The sequence below is a fragment of the Pagrus major genome, chromosome 5 (assembly GCF_040436345.1).
Source record: "Pagrus major chromosome 5, Pma_NU_1.0".
NCBI lineage: Eukaryota > Metazoa > Chordata > Actinopteri > Spariformes > Sparidae > Pagrus > Pagrus major.
In genome coordinates, this window is record NC_133219.1 from 25,848,428 (window position 1) to 25,865,595 (window position 17,168).

The 17,168-nt window shown below is 41.9% G+C and overlaps 1 protein-coding gene across 3 annotated transcripts in view; it reads left to right on the forward strand.

Annotated features, from left to right (window-relative positions):
- daam2 (dishevelled associated activator of morphogenesis 2) overlaps positions 1 to 17,168 on the forward strand; it is a 116,497-nt gene that overhangs the window by 40,700 nt on the left and 58,629 nt on the right. For all 3 annotated transcript variants that reach the window (XM_073467186.1, XM_073467185.1, XM_073467187.1), the window contains 2 exons: positions 3,880 to 4,164; positions 16,083 to 16,172. In XM_073467186.1, the coding sequence (XP_073323287.1) occupies positions 3,997 to 4,164; positions 16,083 to 16,172 (258 nt within the window). In that variant the 5' untranslated portion in view covers positions 3,880 to 3,996. The remainder of the gene's footprint in view (positions 1 to 3,879; positions 4,165 to 16,082; positions 16,173 to 17,168) is intronic.

The window sequence follows — 17,168 nt, forward strand, 5'->3', positions numbered from 1 at the left end:
AAGAAATCAAGTGAGAAATAGGGTTATTTTCTCATAAGCTTACATACGACCTGACTTCTTCTTGCAACCAGTGGAGTCAACTCCTGCTGGCCATTAGAAAGCATACACATCGGCTTCACTTTTCACATCCGACAGTGTCGTCCATGAATTATATCACAAAAAGCAAGACAATTACAAGCAAGTTCAAACTTCTTTTGTAAGATACTAAAGAACAATATTAGCTGAAATTCATAAGAACCTCAAAGGATAAGTTCACATTTGTCAGGTCTGTCTGAAAACAGCACTCACATGCACATATGTATATTGAAACAGTATTTGGTCACTGTATTTGTCCCTATTGGCCTTCCTACTGTTACATGTTTTCCAATGTAAGCAAAAGGGAAATTCGCACTTCTTGTCCTGAGCAAAAATACACTAAGCTGGCCCAATCAATCGTGATTTTCAAAGTTATTGTTATTCTAGTGCAAATGTATTTATTTATTTTTTTATTTATTTTGTTTTTGAATATTTTATTTTCAAATTTTTCAGGTTTTATGTAAACAAAGCACAATGACAGAGAAGAAAAAAAACACAGAACAACAGAGCTGCCAGACAAAATTAAAAGTCTGTTTTGGATGAATGTAATATTGCTGTTATCTACATGGCCAGGTGTTACAGAAATACAAGTTGCAGTACAGTCAAGAGCACATCTCTGCAGAGATGCAGAAAAGGATTACATGTCTTTAAGATAGTCAATGAATGGGACCCCAAATGCTCAGAAAGCGGTTTTGTGTTTTAGAGTTGTGGAAGCGTATCCTTTCCATCTGGATAATCCCAGTCATTTCGTTGAGCCATTTTCGAAAGCAAGGGGGAGTGGAGGATTTCTAGTCCAGGAGAATCATTTTCTTTGCAGCAACCATGCCTAGCATTAATGCTTGTTGTATCTCAGGCGTGTACCTGAGAACATTCTCTGAGCACCCAAAGAGCGCCAGCTCTGGGTCAGGGGCAATGTCCAAGTTATAGACCAGACTAAGCCACTGAAATACATCACACCAGAACTTATGCAGTTGAGGACACAACCAAAAAAGATGTGATAACGAACCCTCTGCACCTCCGCATTGGTCACACAGTGGAGAAAGTGATGGATAGATTCTATGCGGTTTAAGCTTAGAATAGTACAATCGATGAACGACTTTAAATTGAATCAATTTGTATCTTACATTGATAGAACAAGTATGAATTCTAGCTTCGTTCCAGGTATCGTCAGACACCTCAAGCTCCAGCTCATTAGACCAGGCTTCTCTAAGGTGATGAGTGGATGCGGAGGTGGAGAACAAGGACACAAAGCGAGATATTAGATGCCTGGAGTCAGGAGGAAGCAGCATGAGATCATAGAATGGGCAACTTGTTGGCATGGTTTCAAAGTTTGGAAATACACCTTTAACATAGTGCCTGACTTGGAGATATCGAAAGTGATGAGAATTTGGCAAATTAAACTTTGTTGTCAGCTGACCAAATGAAGCAAAATGTTTGTGTACATATAGGTCTTCGAGCGCCACAAGTCCACTCTCTCTCCAGTCTGTAAACACCCTATTCGCCTGGGATGGTAAAAATGAATGGTTATGGCATATAGGAGGGTGTACAGAAGTATTCGGCAGCTTGCAAACGCTTCTTATCTGATTCAAGATCAAATTTATTTTATTTAGGTGCATAATTCACTGTCCAGGAAAATCAAACATGGAATTTATTAATGAAGATCCTAAATGTTGGATGATATTGTTTTGATTTGTATTACTCAGACTGCTCAAGGCTGACGTTAACTTCTGCAACAATTTCTGCAACAAAAACTGTTTTAGTTTACATTTAGGCACATGAGTTTAATTAAAAAGACAATCTTTTGCCTAGCCCTGCCTAGTAAAGCGTTCCACTGTCAAAGTGCATTTTCAATGCCTTTATCATATCACTTGATACTGTGCCTGTTTACTTTTCATTAAATGCACACAGTGACTGACACAGCATTCTGGGGCTCTGCGTTGAATTGTGTAATCTGCAATGTCTATTGTACCCAAAGCGTCCCTTTAGTATAGGCAACAGGATACATACTCTTCACTATGCACAGAGAACAGACAGGCAGTAGAAGCCCACAGGTCATTTCTGCCCTGGAGCTCAAAAGCAGGTTAATCCCCCCCCCTCATGGGGTGTTTAGGGATTGTCACCTCGGCTGTCGTAACACACTCGCTGGTGCAGTATCGAATGTACCTCACACACAGGCACACATATACAAGATGCCACATGCTATAATTGACATTGAGCACACTGATGCAATGTCTTTGAAACAGTCGCCATATTTGAAAGTGATTATACTGTACAGAACAATTGAAGACTTGTCAGAAAATTTGCCAACTGATTGTTGCACAGGCATCTCAATGTTCAACAAGAAACCAAAGAAAACTATGGTTGCTTTTCATTTTAAACAGCCTCCAGTTCCTTTGCCGCTGTGTACAGCTCTGCTTCTTCTGCCTTGAGAGGGATAGCAGATTCAAGGAGGCGAAAAAAGTTAATGAGCAAAATGCAAAAAGGCAAAATGGAAATGTGGTGTTTTTCTCTTTTCATTTTCTTCCCCTTTAAGCTCCTGCCGAGGGCCCAGCACATTCATAAAGAATGTACCATCCAGCTATTTTTAGACGGCACAGTGATAACTCCTAGGCTGAACAGATGTGTGAGAGAGTGATGCTGGAGAGTCATGCTCAGTCAAGATGTAGTAGACTATAGCTTTTTGTGGAAACTCAAGTCATAAACTTTCACTGCCCTATTAAACGCTATAGCCACTACTTAACTCTCGTTTAGTTTTGTACACAATCACAATAAAAGCTTCAAATTTTGGAAGTGAAATTGTAGTATTTGCTGTTTAAAATCTACTCCTGTTAGTGTTGGTCATGTTTTCTTGTTTGCAACTTAATGGATTTTCCTACAAATGGCATCAAAATTGATTTCTTGGTCAAATACTTCTGTGGGATTTGCATGTCCGTGGTATTTGCATAACAGGCTTGAGCTCCATTCATTCACAAATGCAGTAAATTGTTGCATAAAGTAGAGCTTTGGCAACTGTGTGAGCTGCTGTGGGTGTAAGCTCACATTGTGTAAGTTAAGTATGTGGTTGATAGGACATAATATGGTGTAAAGAGTGTATTATTCATACTGTCAAGACCACCCCTATCCTTTTTCGTTGCATTGAGGAAATCCTTCAGGGTGTCTTGGCCTATTCAGTCCTCTGCTCCTGTTGTAGTTATTGTCATTCACAACTGTATAAACACACATACATATACACAGTGTACGCCCCGTTGAAGGAGTGAGGGCACTGCTGGGGCAGCTCTTGGTGCAAACCTAGACAAACAACACACACAGACCTACACACTGCGCAGCCAGCATTGTACCTTACGGACAAGAGGTTTCTTTGTCGTGGTATAAGAGTAGCCGATGTCAAGACGAGGATATGATGGTGGCCCCTCCTGTGAAGGGAATAAAGATGATGTGGAAAGAGAATAGATGAATTAACAGTCTTGGACTGCCTCTAAATAGTCTGTATTCCCAGCACCGTGTTGTCTTTTTCCTTTAAAATTTCCCATGATGGAGTTAAAACGTTTCTTTTGGTAACATTCTTCCATTGTTTAGCTGTAGTGCTGCTGCTGCTTGTTTATCTTCCTGTATTTATTTTACACTAAATGGAGCAGCTGGAAACATAAATCCTTTTATTTCATGTACACTAGAAATCATTTCTTTGCTAGCAAACATTGACCGGATTATTATTACATTATAACATCAACATGCTTGTCTAAATGTATTGAATGTCATAGAAAGTCATTCTAAAGTCCATGTCAACCCTTTTCTTCTCTCTTCCAGATCATGCCCCCTAGATAACAGCCTCATCCTCCTCTCCACTCCCCCTCCCTGCCCCTGGCCCTTCCTCTACCTTCCTGGTCCAGCACCATCACTGCCATCTGTGTCACCACAGCCAACATGCCCCCCAGGAAGAGGACGCGGCCGGGCCTGGGCTTCCTGTGCTGCTTTGGCAGTAGCGAGCCCCCAGAAATCAACCTCAAGGACAGTGTGCCCCTCCAGCTGCTGGAGTTCAGTGCCCCCATGCCCCCCGCTGAGGAGCTGCATGCACGTTTCTCCGAACTGGTGGTGAGTAAGAAAGAGAAATCTTAAAGGTCCCATGTACTTTTATTTTGGGTGTCTACTAGAAAGTGTTTGCATTCTAATTGTCAAAAATGTTTTTCTCATACTACCATTGCTGCTGTACCTCTATTCACCCTCTCTCTGAATGCTCCATTTTAGTGCCTGTCTCTTTAAGATCTCCCTTCCACGAAGTCCAGGCTTTTCTGGTGGATCAGTTTTCACAGGCATGAACCGGCACCGCTTACCATGTTTACATCAGTTCTTCCAGTGTTCTTGCAACCACTGAGGGCTGTGACTGTAAAGGTGTGACATCACAACCTTACAGTAGACCTGACAGCTGGTTTAAAGGCACAGTTTCTGTATACGGGATGTGTGCATATCTCCTTGGACTGAGTTATTTGATACTTTCAGTGTTTGTACAGCACCTAGACCTGCTTAATAGTGGAAAAAGAAAGAAAATCCCTCTTTCTAAAATATGATAGTTGTAGCAAGTAGTAGTAAGTAGTTGAGCAAGCTAGTCTGATGATTTCTTAGAATATCATCCAAATCAAATGTATCTCCCTGCTGAATTTAACCAGTTAAGCCTAGATTTGGGCCTCAGTTTTAACATAGACGCTTTGGATTTGTGGTAGGGGAGTGTATCACAAATTTGAAGTTTAGATTCCTCACCATTCAGTGGTTTCACTAGTGGAGCAAAATCCCACTAATACCCCTTTCACACTGTACAAAAAAACCTGCAAACACCACCTAATATCTGGCTTTTGTCTTGTCTAATGTGAATGGGTACAATACACTCTGCAGTAGTCAAGGGTGTTTAACAGCTCCAGATCTAATTTGCTGTGATGGACACACAACTCCCAGGTGAACACGCTAATTTTCACGATGGTATGATGTACGTTGAAGCTAAGGATGCTGGCTTGTTATTACTTCCCATCCAAACTTTGCTCAAGCAGCACGCAGACATCGTTAGTTGGCACTGAGTTTGAAAGAGAGACTGAAGTAAAAATAACCAACGCTGTCTTGCTGGCTTGGCTTTCGTGTCACTACACAAGCCTTGCCAGCTGCCTGATAGATAATACACATGTGCAACTCTCAACAGAGATGAGAATGAGAGGATGTCTCACTCCTTAGCTACTTCCTCCATCAGCTCCGGAATAAACGGTGTGTCTAATTCGCAATATTATTGATAAGACTTTAAAAAACTTCTCTCACCCCTTCTGGATGTTGTGTTCTGAGATATATGACCTGCTGCTTTACACTGTTCCCTATTTTACTTACATATTAGTGATGACGAGTGTGACACTCAAGAAAAACAAAACAGAAAGGCAAACTTGCCTCTTGGCAATGGGAAAGGAGTTAATTGATTTTTTTTAGCGGTTTACATGTGTTTAATAAACCTACATATACAAGCTTATTTAGGTGTAAAAGTGGGAGAAGTGATTAACTGGGCATTTTGTTCACTGAATGCTTCTGAATTAAGGTGGTTGCATTACTCAGGCTAACAGTATGTATAACATGTTACTGCCTGCTTGAAGTTGCTGTCGATTTATTTTGACAGTTTTACGAAGGAAATAGATTGATTTAATCGCATCAGAGCTTTTTTTATAGAAAGGTAGCTGGATAATTATGATATTTATCTGTTGCCGTCCACTGATTTTGTTTAATGATCCTTGTAAACTTCAGTGTAATGCAATTCTGTGCTGTTATAGATGCTGCACTAAGGACTGTTTTTTTCATACAGAAATGCTGGCCCTATGTCAAAACACAAGTAAATAAATAAAGCTGTACTGGAATTTCCTTTTTCCTAATTCTGAGCAGTCCAACTATTTTCCTTTTCCCTTCTTTGCATCTAGTTTGTTATCCTGACCAAACAGGATTAGGGACAGAAATTGGAAGGGCTTGGATCTTGTGGAGGGGTTCTTGATGGTCGGATTAGACCACACCCCAACCCAAACACCAACCCCCCACCCCATAAATTAAGAGGCTCATCCTTTCCACTACACGCAGCCCACCCTTTCGTGACAGTTCTATCACGTGCAAAGATCCTACTTGTTGGAAGAGGTTGTTAGACTCAATTGGTGCCAGACTGGCATGGCTGAGTTGGCACATTCCCATGGTGTGGAGAGGGATCGAGCACAGCTGTCAGAATTGAAAAGTCTGCTTTGGGTTTCAGCTGCCATGCAAGCCGGTTCTGGCTTTGCCGGAAGAACAGGGCTTTGCTGTTTCTGTCTACTTGTCTGCTCAGTTCCTGTCTCTTGGTGTGTTTAGGTCCCGTCTGTCTCCATCTCAGCACTTTTGTTATTCTCCCTCAACCTCAGATTTCCTTCTTTCTCTGTCTCTGTCTCCCTGTCTCTACAATCTGCTACGTAGTGTGGCTTCAGGACTCTCTCTGGCGCTGTCAAGTTTTAGTCGTGGGGAATGCTAAACTTCACCGCCTGCATTATATATCACTCCTCCAACTGTCAAAATCAATTCAGGAAATAAAGTGAAATTCCATTTGTGATAGGAAATTATTCACTGTTATCAAGGCATCCGTTTTCCCAATGGTAATCCTTTCCCTGTTTCTCCAACTAATTGACCTGACGTGACTCTAGGCTCTTAATCACAGGTAATGTACAAGCCATTAAACCGCCATAACCGCAGATTTTTTTTATGAGCTTGATTAGTGAAAATTAAAACTTAGAATTGTAGCAGTCAAGACACGGATTGCCTCAATCAGTATCCTTAGACTTTAATGGTCTAATGTCCTTTGAGATGTGTAGTAAGTAAAGTTTTGTTCCAAAGGACCAAAAGTTTGTTTTGTCAGGTTTTTACATGGAGACAAGTTTTGTAAAAAGAGAACCGAGACATGCAATGCTGGGCTAGAATGAAACATGTCTGTCATATGGGAGCACTTAGCCAAATTACAGCAGTCCTTGGGATTGAGAGGACTGAAAGACCCACAATTTACTGTGGGGTAAACATCTGAGCATGCGATGAACCTGACACAGATGTATCAGCTGAAGAAGAAGCAGAGCAGACAGATCCCCAATTTTCAAACTCTCTTGACTTGCAGCTTTTTGACCCAGGAGAGCAAGAGGATTTGGTGTTTCTCATTTAATCTGGGCCCCTCCGCATGTTGTAAATAGATTATTGTTATGACAGTTGTTGGATGGCTATGTCTGATGGTGTCGCTCACAAGCTTAGATGTTTGGTCTTTGGGGCAATGTCTGTTAGGGTCTGGCTCATCTTGTCTGTACTGCAGAATCCCATTACTGAATGTAGCACTCAGCGTTTTTTTGTCCGCTACATCATACATGTGTGCCCTGTCGATCACTTGTAGTCTCTTTTTCTCTACGGTGGCAGAACACCTGCACTCTGGAAGATTGCAGGCTGTCAATCAAACACAGACAGGGACACACCCATCTAGATCAGCATTTCTGATATTTCCCCAAATACTTTTTTCATCCTTTTTTTTAATAAACACCATAAAAAGATTAAAGATTAAATGTGATTTCAATTGTGACTTCACTTTAAATGCTATTATGTTTGAAAAGGAAAAAGGATGATCCAGTTAGATGATAACTCAACCTGTGAGAGTTTGATTCATGTCTGCTTTGTTTGGATGACCAATGCACAAACAGCTTCTGGTGATCTGGCTAGGATATTGGCCCCTCACATCTGTTTTACTGATGCTGCAGCCGACATACCGACAAATTTGACTGGCCATCCAAAAATCTGTACAACCAGACATCAAGCAGCCCCTCAGTGTGGACACAATGCTTGTAATGCTCACATAGAGCGCCAATATCGGGAGGGGAGGAGCTGTGCTCCAGAGGAGGAAATAAAGAAAAATAGAGAATAACATAACATAGTGTGTTTCCATGACAACAGGAGATGGGGATTATTGTTATGAAAGCCTTCCCTGAGGAGGAGAATGAGACTCAGTGGAGCCTCTGGAGTGGGAACGACAGATCTGGGCCAAACAGAGGAGTAAACCACCTCCACGTGTCCTCACATCCATAATGGGGTCTTCCACTGTGTCTAGAGACTGCACAGTGCACACTCATCTTACTAATGGAAAAAAAGACTTGTCTCAGAAATATTATATGAAAAATTGTTGGCCAGAAATTCTGTAGTTTTAACTTGTCTATTGTGCCATGGTGGTTACTCTGAACATTAAATGGAATACGTATTATTATGCGTCTGTCCCTTGTACCTGTTTGTAATATCACCTGACTCGGGTAGTAGAGGTAGAATAGAATAAACAGACATACGGTGATGAACAACGTACCTCTCATCACATGTATTTCAGCCATTGTCACCACCCAAAGAAATACAAGCATGTTCTGTTATTCAGACCACACTTTCCACTGCTGCTTTGCTATTGATCCTAAATATTGGAAATGTATAACCTGTAATCAACCTCCTCTAACTTCTATGCTATTAGGAACATAGCAAAAGAGATGACATATTGACTTTGCGGTGAAGCTTACAAAATTAATACTGCAGAATAAGCATGTGTGGGAGCCATGCATGTGCAGACTCTACTCTGCCAAATGTGCAACAACTTATCGCAGAGAAAGTCTGAAGAATAGACCTGCTTCTATGTCTGCCACGAACCCATATGAAAACCTCCTGTGCCAACAAGGACTTTGACAAACCCATGCAAATGAACCTGGAAGCAATTGCCACTGATTTGAAAACAATGAACAAAGACCACATCAGAGGGGCTAATGGATAGCATCAATTAAACTACATATTTGCAACTGGCTGCATAATTTCCTGATAGCAAATGTGCCACTCTGGGTTCTGTATTTTGGATCTGTGTGCATTTTAAACAGTTGCTTGGAAACACTGGTGGAAAGTTTGCACGCATAGCTGATATATGTGCCATGTGTGAAGTTCGATAGACCTTTCTAGAACAATGACGGCTTTATTTGTGTTTATTAAGGCAATTCTCTGATAATAGCGTTGTATCATCAAATGTAAAATTGCTCTCATGTTTAGGTAATTGAGAATGGGCCTTGCTCAGTGATGCACTGGGGGTGTGTTCTGCATTTGGTAGTGCAATTTTCAATTCTTCCAAAAAAAAAACAAAGTGTGAGGTTGGTTGGAGACAACTATGGGGCTTTTCTGTACACATGTACTGGCTCAGTTTGACTCAGCACCTCAGCCTAGTGCGACGCTACCTGCTTGTCTTTTACTAATGATGCACTTGTCTTGTGTAGTGGTCAAGCGAGTGGCTGTGAGTGGTCAAATCAATTAATTTTTTATTTATATAATGCCAATTTACAACAAAATCTCATGACACTTTCCAGTTGGAGCAGGTCTTGACCATACTTAATTTAAACTGGTCTTGAAGTAAAATCCAGAGTCTTCTTTGTTTAAGACCGAGACAAGTCAAAGTAAAAATATAGTCAATTTCTAGATGAGACCTAGACCTTCAAAAAGTTGTCTTGAAGCTGATTTGAGTTTTACAACCTTTTTGAAGGGAAGAAGGGGGTCATCATTAGGTCATTGCAACTTGCATGGAGGCAGTCTGAGCTTGTTTTATCCACACTCCAGAGCTCCATCTCAGGCACGGCTTGGCATAACTTAATACGGTAAAACTGGTAATGGAAATGCAAACCGTGGTTTTTCTCGGCACGGCCAAAAGTGCCAGTGGAAAATCCCCACTAGACTGCCATTTACAAGTTGCAGCTGAACACATTGGGTCTCATTCATGAAACGTGAGCAGAACGAATTTGTGTGTAAACTGTTCGCAGACGGAAATTTACGTGCATCTCGCATTCATCAATATTTTAGTAGCTCCGATCTTTTCGTAGCTACTAACAAAATCTACACATGCTGCTGACCACGCGTAGTGCTTGTGTAAATTTAAGAATGCACATAAATAATGCTTGTCACTATTGGAAATTACAATTTAAATTCATATTGCGCTCTGTTATGTACACAATACGCAGATGCCTTTGAAACACGTGATATAGCCTAAACATATGATAAAAATATAACACATTTAGTTAAAGTAGTTGGCAATTGGCAGGTTTAAGATCCAGATTAGGTTCATGATTGTGAATTATCTATGTAAATCGACTCAATAGATTACACGTTCTTTCTACATGTTGAATGATGATAATAAAAATATAGGCTCCAGTGGAGGCATGTCGCTGTCTCCGCCAGGTATAATTCCCGACAGAGAGGTCTCCCCAGTTATCCCCGTGATGCGCTCGTCTGCGACTGTGAGCCTCCTCCTCCTGTGGCTGATATATTTCTTTTGTGTGAGATTATGCGTTTCTTTGCCTCCAGTTTCATGTCAAACCATTTACGCTTCACCTCGGACATGGTTCTTTGGACTACAGAGACAATATTGACGGCATCTGTCACCTCCCTCCAGGCCTTCGCTTTGCCTGTCCCTGTCACACCACTGCTAACAGATGAAAATACTTTTTTTTTTTTTTTTTTTTCTTAATTCCACTTCACCCAAAAGTATTTCTATCTCCGCTTCCGCAAAGTTCTTTTTTCTTTCTCTCCCTTTCTTCGTTTGCGCCATGACTGACAGGTCGACTGGATGCATCTACACCTCCTTATATGGTGGTCATTGGCAATTCATGGGCGGGGATTTATGCTAATAGCTGATTACCGGGAGCGCGCTGTCACTTTACGATGGATTGGCATTCACGATCATACACGCGTGTTTACGATCAGATCTGAGTTTCCCGCGGTGTTCATGAATCCGGAGTAGGTTTTTAGTAGCGTAGGCTTTTATGTGCACATCTACGCACAAATTTACTAACGTTTGGGGCGCTGTTTAGCTCAGTTGGTAGAGCAGGCGTCCCATGTACAGAGGCTTTGCCCTCGCTGCAGCAGCCCTGGGTTCGAGTCCCGGCCTGGGGCTCTTTGCTGCATGTCACTCCCCCTCTCTCTCTCATCCTGATTCCTGTCTATCTTCAGCTGTTCTGTCAATAAAGCCATGAAAAGGCCAAAAAAATAATTAAAAAAAAAAAAAAAAAAATTTACTAACGTTTCATGAATGAGACCCATTGTGTTTACTGTCGAAAGGTCAGCATATTGTCACAATGTGTCGACACATTTGCAAGGGTTTGAGCCCAACTACACAATGCCACTAACCATTACGAACTTAAATGTTTCAAAAAGAGAAAAATAAACAACGAAGAAGACAAAATGCGACCAGTTTAGAGGCACTCGAGTCAAAGAATCTACTGTGGAATAGAATTGATTCCACAGGCCCACTTTAGATTGTACTTGTGAAGTAAAAAAGATGCCAAGTCTGACTCAGCATATGACATTATTTCTTTTGCATTCAGGTTGAACTTTAATGTACTCCCCTTCTTAGAAGTGAGACTGGTTGTCTAATTATTAAAAAGGGAGACCCTGTCTCTCACCCATCTGCAATGAATTGTGTGTTGAGATGAGAGAGGATATAATGTACAGTAGATCTAGCCATATTGGCGCAACTGAATCAGGTCTACTAGGCCAACATCTGGCAAGTACAGTACTGGCAGACATCAGATTAGTATGTGTCCTCTCTGCCTTTCTCTCTGCCCTCTTTTTCTATCTGCTTTGTCTGTCTCTTTCCCAAAGTGGGAACCCTCTTTCTTTCTCTGTCTCGTTATTTAGGACAGTTTTAATCCAACCACTCTCGGCACTCATTCAGCTGTCCAGTGTCAGACACACAGCATCTGTATGCCACAACCTTTAATAGCATCCCATCACTGTTTTTAGAACCACGTAAATTTTGTTCAAAGCAGCGATGGTAGAATAAGCCTTTCCCATTTGAAACCTCAACTAGTTTTTCCAGAAGAACTGGAGAAACTCTTTAAAACATAAATCCACTCCTAATGCTCCCCCCAGTGTGACTTTCGAGCCGGACATGAATCAAAAATGCGTTGCATAACAAGAGGGAATGGAAATGTTCTCCACCCTCTGCGCCAGTGGGAGTTTCCTCCACAGTGTACGCACTGGGATGCACCATCTTTCCTTTCTGTTTCCCTCTCTTCTTTCCCTGCATTTGTCTAACGAGCTTCCCATTTCTAAAGCTCTCTTCCTACCTCTGTTGTAAAGCCAGCTCTTACTGTCCTGAGCCAACCTTATCATGGAAGTGGTCAAGCCTTGTTTGGCCAAGGGGAGAGGCAGAAGGCCAGCAATGGCTACTGAGTGACTCATCAAAGAGAGGATACTACCACGCCTCTGAATGTTGCAAAGCGGTGTGAGCCCAGTGTGTGTGTGTGATGTGATGATTTGTTACATGAAGTAAAGTGGTCAATTCCATTCTTACCATATCTTAAGAATAAGAGGTTGGTCCTTGAATTTTTCTTGGTTGTGATAACCAAGCACACCCACACACCCACACGCGTGCACGCACACACACGCACGCACGCACGCACACACACACACACACACACACACACACTCATTGCATGTCGTTTGGGTCAATAATGGCAGCTACAGCTTCCTGTGGGTCCTCTGGAGACTTCATATGACTTCCTGCCATCTTGCCTGTCTTTCCTCTTCCTTCCTGGCTCACCCAGAGAATGCTGCAGGATATATATACTGTGTGTGTGTGTGTGTGTGTGTGTGTGTGTGTGTGTGTGTGTGTGTGTGTCTGTCTGTGTTCTCAGCCTGTACTGTTAGACTTCACATGAGGTAAAGACATTCATATCCACCCTGGAAATGCCACTTCATGGACAAACATATATATGAGAGGATGTAATTCTTGGGCCACACACATTTCCCAATTAGGCGGAGCCTCACACATTCTTAGTCAGTTGACTGAAACAGACCCACTTCCACTCTTTTGCCAGTCACTCAGACCTACTCACTCACTGACCCCGCTTTCTTCCTGTATATTTTGTTACTCTCAAATTTCTTCGGTAGGTTGCCTTGCTTCCATGTTTATCTCAGATGCATCCAACAAAGTGCAGTAACCACTTTCCTCACATTTTTTCACCACTCCACTCCACTTTGCCATTCTACCTCTACTCCTGTGGTTCATCTCTCATATTCACTCTCTTAACCTGGAGTGGACATATAGTCGAAACAGTAGCTGGTATATGTTTTCCCACAGTGCTCTGACTTTACCCATATTTAATTCCAACTTATCCCTCTCCCTTCCTTTACACTCTTTCCATATGGCATAGATAAATATTTTACATCTCCCACAGGCACGTTGCATCATCTGACGCCTGTTATGTCATGCAAATTAATCTTTGTAGGGCATGATTGGTGGCAAATATTAAGATATCTTAATCATCATAATCCCTAGAGGTTGTTAGAGTACAGAACTTCATGTTGTTAACTTTGTTCACTTTCATCTCAAAGATCAACAAGTGATTCTTACTCTGAGATGTTAGCATTCAACATTTTTCAGGCGAAGGACCACTTTGCTAATAGAGACATGGAGCAGGGACCCCCTACTACATATATCGTGTAAAATCTCTTTAATATTTAACTGGGCCTTCAATAATGCTGTGTAGGCCACCATATATAAACAAGGCAGCAGCAGCTGTAGCATGGCTAATGTTAGCTGTGTAAGCCTCACCCTCTGACGTACCCGCCACCTCAGATACCAACAAACTGCAGAGTCTTTTGTTTAAGAATGGGCCATACACTTCGGATAATAATACAGATGACTGGCCTGTATGTTTCAATAATACATGGTTGGCTGACTAATTTGTTGTTGCTAAAACTACGAAAATTGGGTTAAGAACTGTCCAATGCATTATTAAAAAAACCTGGATGGATAGTGGTGACCCATCATCTTCGAGGAAGAAATGTTTGTTTTTGAAATGATCGTGATCGGATATCACTAAAACCTTTGGTGAAATCAAATCATAAAAAATCAACAGTAGAACTCACGGCTATGTTTAATAGTGAAAGTAAGAGCATTGCCACACGCACAATGTAAAGAGAACTCAAGGGATTGGGACTAAACAGCTGTGTAGCCTTAAGAAAACTGTTTATCAGTGAGGCTAATCGGAAAAAAGGTCTTCAGTTTGCTAGGAAGCATAAATATTGGGCAATGGAAAAAGGTCATGTGGTCTGATGTGTCCAGATTTACCCTGTTCCAGAGTGATTGGCGCATCAGGCTCAAATTGTGAAAGAGTGGTTCAGGGAGCATGAGACATCATTTTCACACATGGATTGGTCACAACAGTGAGTCCAGACCTTAACCTCATTGAGAATCTTTGGGATGTGCTGGAGAAGACTTTATGCAGCGGCCTGACTCTCCCACTATCAATACAAGATCTTGGCAAAAAATGAATGCAACTGTTTTATAGAAATAAATGTTGTGACATTGCACAAGCTTATCAAAATGATGCCATGGTGAATGTGTGCTGTAATCAAAGCTAAAGGCGGTCCAACGAAATATTAGTGTGTGTGACTTTTTCATTGGCCGTGCAGTGTATAACTCCCCTAAAATTGAGAGGCCTGGGGAGTAACGGGAGGGAGAGAGAGAGAGAAGATGAAGTGTAGAGATCGTCTGCCATGCTCAGTTTCCATTTGGTTTAAATCCAGGAGTCTCATTCTCACTGATTTCCCCATCAAGTCCTCCAAACAGCAGCAGCTTGGACGGCAGGGCTTTGACCCAACGACCAGGCACCAGGCCAGTGACGAGCTGGCTTCTCTGCCACGGTCTCTAAGCCTGAGGATGTTGAGAGAGGATCGTGGTCCAACCCTAAGCAAATCTGTAAAGATAGAAGGACAGGGAGTCAGACGTTGGATGATAAGCCACCTCAAGATGGCTAGTTTTCTGCTTTAAACTCAAGTACATGAATAACAGCAGCATGCATTTATAGTAGCTGGTAATGCAGACCCTGGATGATCAGCTCTGTGTGTGTCACAATTAATCACTGAATTCATGCTGCTGGGATGAAAACACTGACCAAAGATTCTAAAGCTTCTTTGTAGTTTGTATTAGACCCCCTTGAAGTTCACACCCTTCAGATTTTCCTCTTTTTTTGCCAAAGCCACAATAATGCTGCTGCTGGTTATCCCATGAAAGGACTGGATGAGAGATGATGTCATTCTTCATAGTGTCGAATAGTTGTAATGTGGGCCACCTCAGCCCACCCCATCCAGCTGAATGGATGAAAACAAACCCTGTGAATCTACTGGCCCGGCTTTAAGGGGCCCCACCTCTGGCACCGGTAGCCATCTTCACTCTGGGGGGCCTAGGAGGCCCGGCACTTCTGGCTGACGTCATGGTAGCAGAATCATTATGATGAGATTAGTTTGAGCTTGGGCACAAAGCCCTAGCACTATAACATCTTATCTTCGCCTCTAGTTTTTTTTGTCTGTAGTCATTTACAAGACCACATAGCCCTTCGCTATTTCTTTCTTCTCCTTTTTCTATCAGTGCATCTCTTTCTCTGTCTTCTTCCTCCATCTCTCTTCTTTTCCCCTCATCCCTGATTTATCTGCCTCTCTTTTTCCAAGACTTTACTTTTCCTCCCTGGCACACAGAGACTCATTTCCTGGTCTCATATGCATTTCAAAAGGTGCAGGAGGCTCCTTGTACCAAGATGAAGAATTGAGCAGAACAGCAGGGTGAATATTAAAACACTCCTCTGTAGTTGGTGGAGACCAGCTCTCAGTCAGACAGTAAGAAGTTTGGCCAATCAGATGTCACTGTGTGAACTCCTCACCCAGTGACCTGCATGATTTGCTCTATCCCGTTATGAATGTAGGGATAACAAAACGAGATTTTCGGATTGTGTCCTGAGGGATGGGGTGATTATAGTAATTTTTCTCCCAGTTACTACTTAAAATGGTGCTTGACTGTTGTGTTTGTTTTTCAGGTTTTTTCATTATGAATATCTTTGTGATTCTTGGTGTGCTCATTTATTATCTAATATCAAATTCAACTGAATGGTTTGTGCAAAAGTTTAGAAATCAACACAATGTGTCTCTTCTTGTTGCAGGATGAACTGGACTTGACGGATAAAAACAGGGAGGCCATGTTTGCTCTGCCCGATGAGAAGAAATGGCAAATCTACTGCAGCAAGAAGAAGGTGAGTTGGTCCCTGCAAGTAGGCAATTTGTAAATTTTTAACAGCTAGAGAATTATATTGATCCAAGACTAAACTGACAGAATGGTGCTAACCCTTACTTCAACCCTAATCCCTAAGGTCCAGGGACTAACTTATGATTCAGTGCCAAATATTTTACTTCCTGTGCCCTCAATTTGGTTTTAAGTGGGTATATTAGCTCAAAACATGCTCTGTGCCATCTAGTAGTGGTGCATCGCATTGTGTCAGATTGTAGCCACAGTGTCAGAAATGAGTCATACTTAGAAAAGCCCATGGGATGAATAAACATGTAAGTCCATTCTTGATTAAAAGCTCTGTTTTTGCAGTCTATTTTTCTCAGACTGTTTGCGCTCGTCTTGTCTGTGTGTATATATGACTCACTCAAATCACCCAGCTTAACGTGATACACAGATTTGATTGGCTGAGTAGCGTCACAAGAGTGATTTTACAATGCATTCAACTGGTGTGTGAGTTTCCTGAGCCACTAGTGCCGTAAAGGCTAGAAAAGCTGCACCAGTTGTTAAAAATTGTGATAATTCATATTAATTTACCGCTTATAGATCTGGGTCCGGATAGGACGGCATGTGGGTCAGTACCTGAACTACAGTCTGCCTATCAGTGATCTCGTCCAGTGGTCCCTGCCTTCCTTTACTGTACATCAGGTTCAGTCTCTGGCTGGCTGCCTGAACCCACAGTTTAACACTGAACTGTCAGCAATGAATGTTATTGAAGGGTAGCTTTTTACCAGAACCAATTCTGAATCAGCCGTTACCGGAAACAAGTGCACATATTACGCCAGCTACATATTGCACAATATGTTTTGCAGGCAGAAGTACATGCAATAGTGTATGTACACATACAGCACACACAGAGTACACAAATACACCCCAGGCCCCTGTTCCAAGACCCTCAATCTCCAAATATCCCTCCCCACCTTGGAGCAAGCAATTTCCTTGCGCTGCTTAAGAATTGTCAACA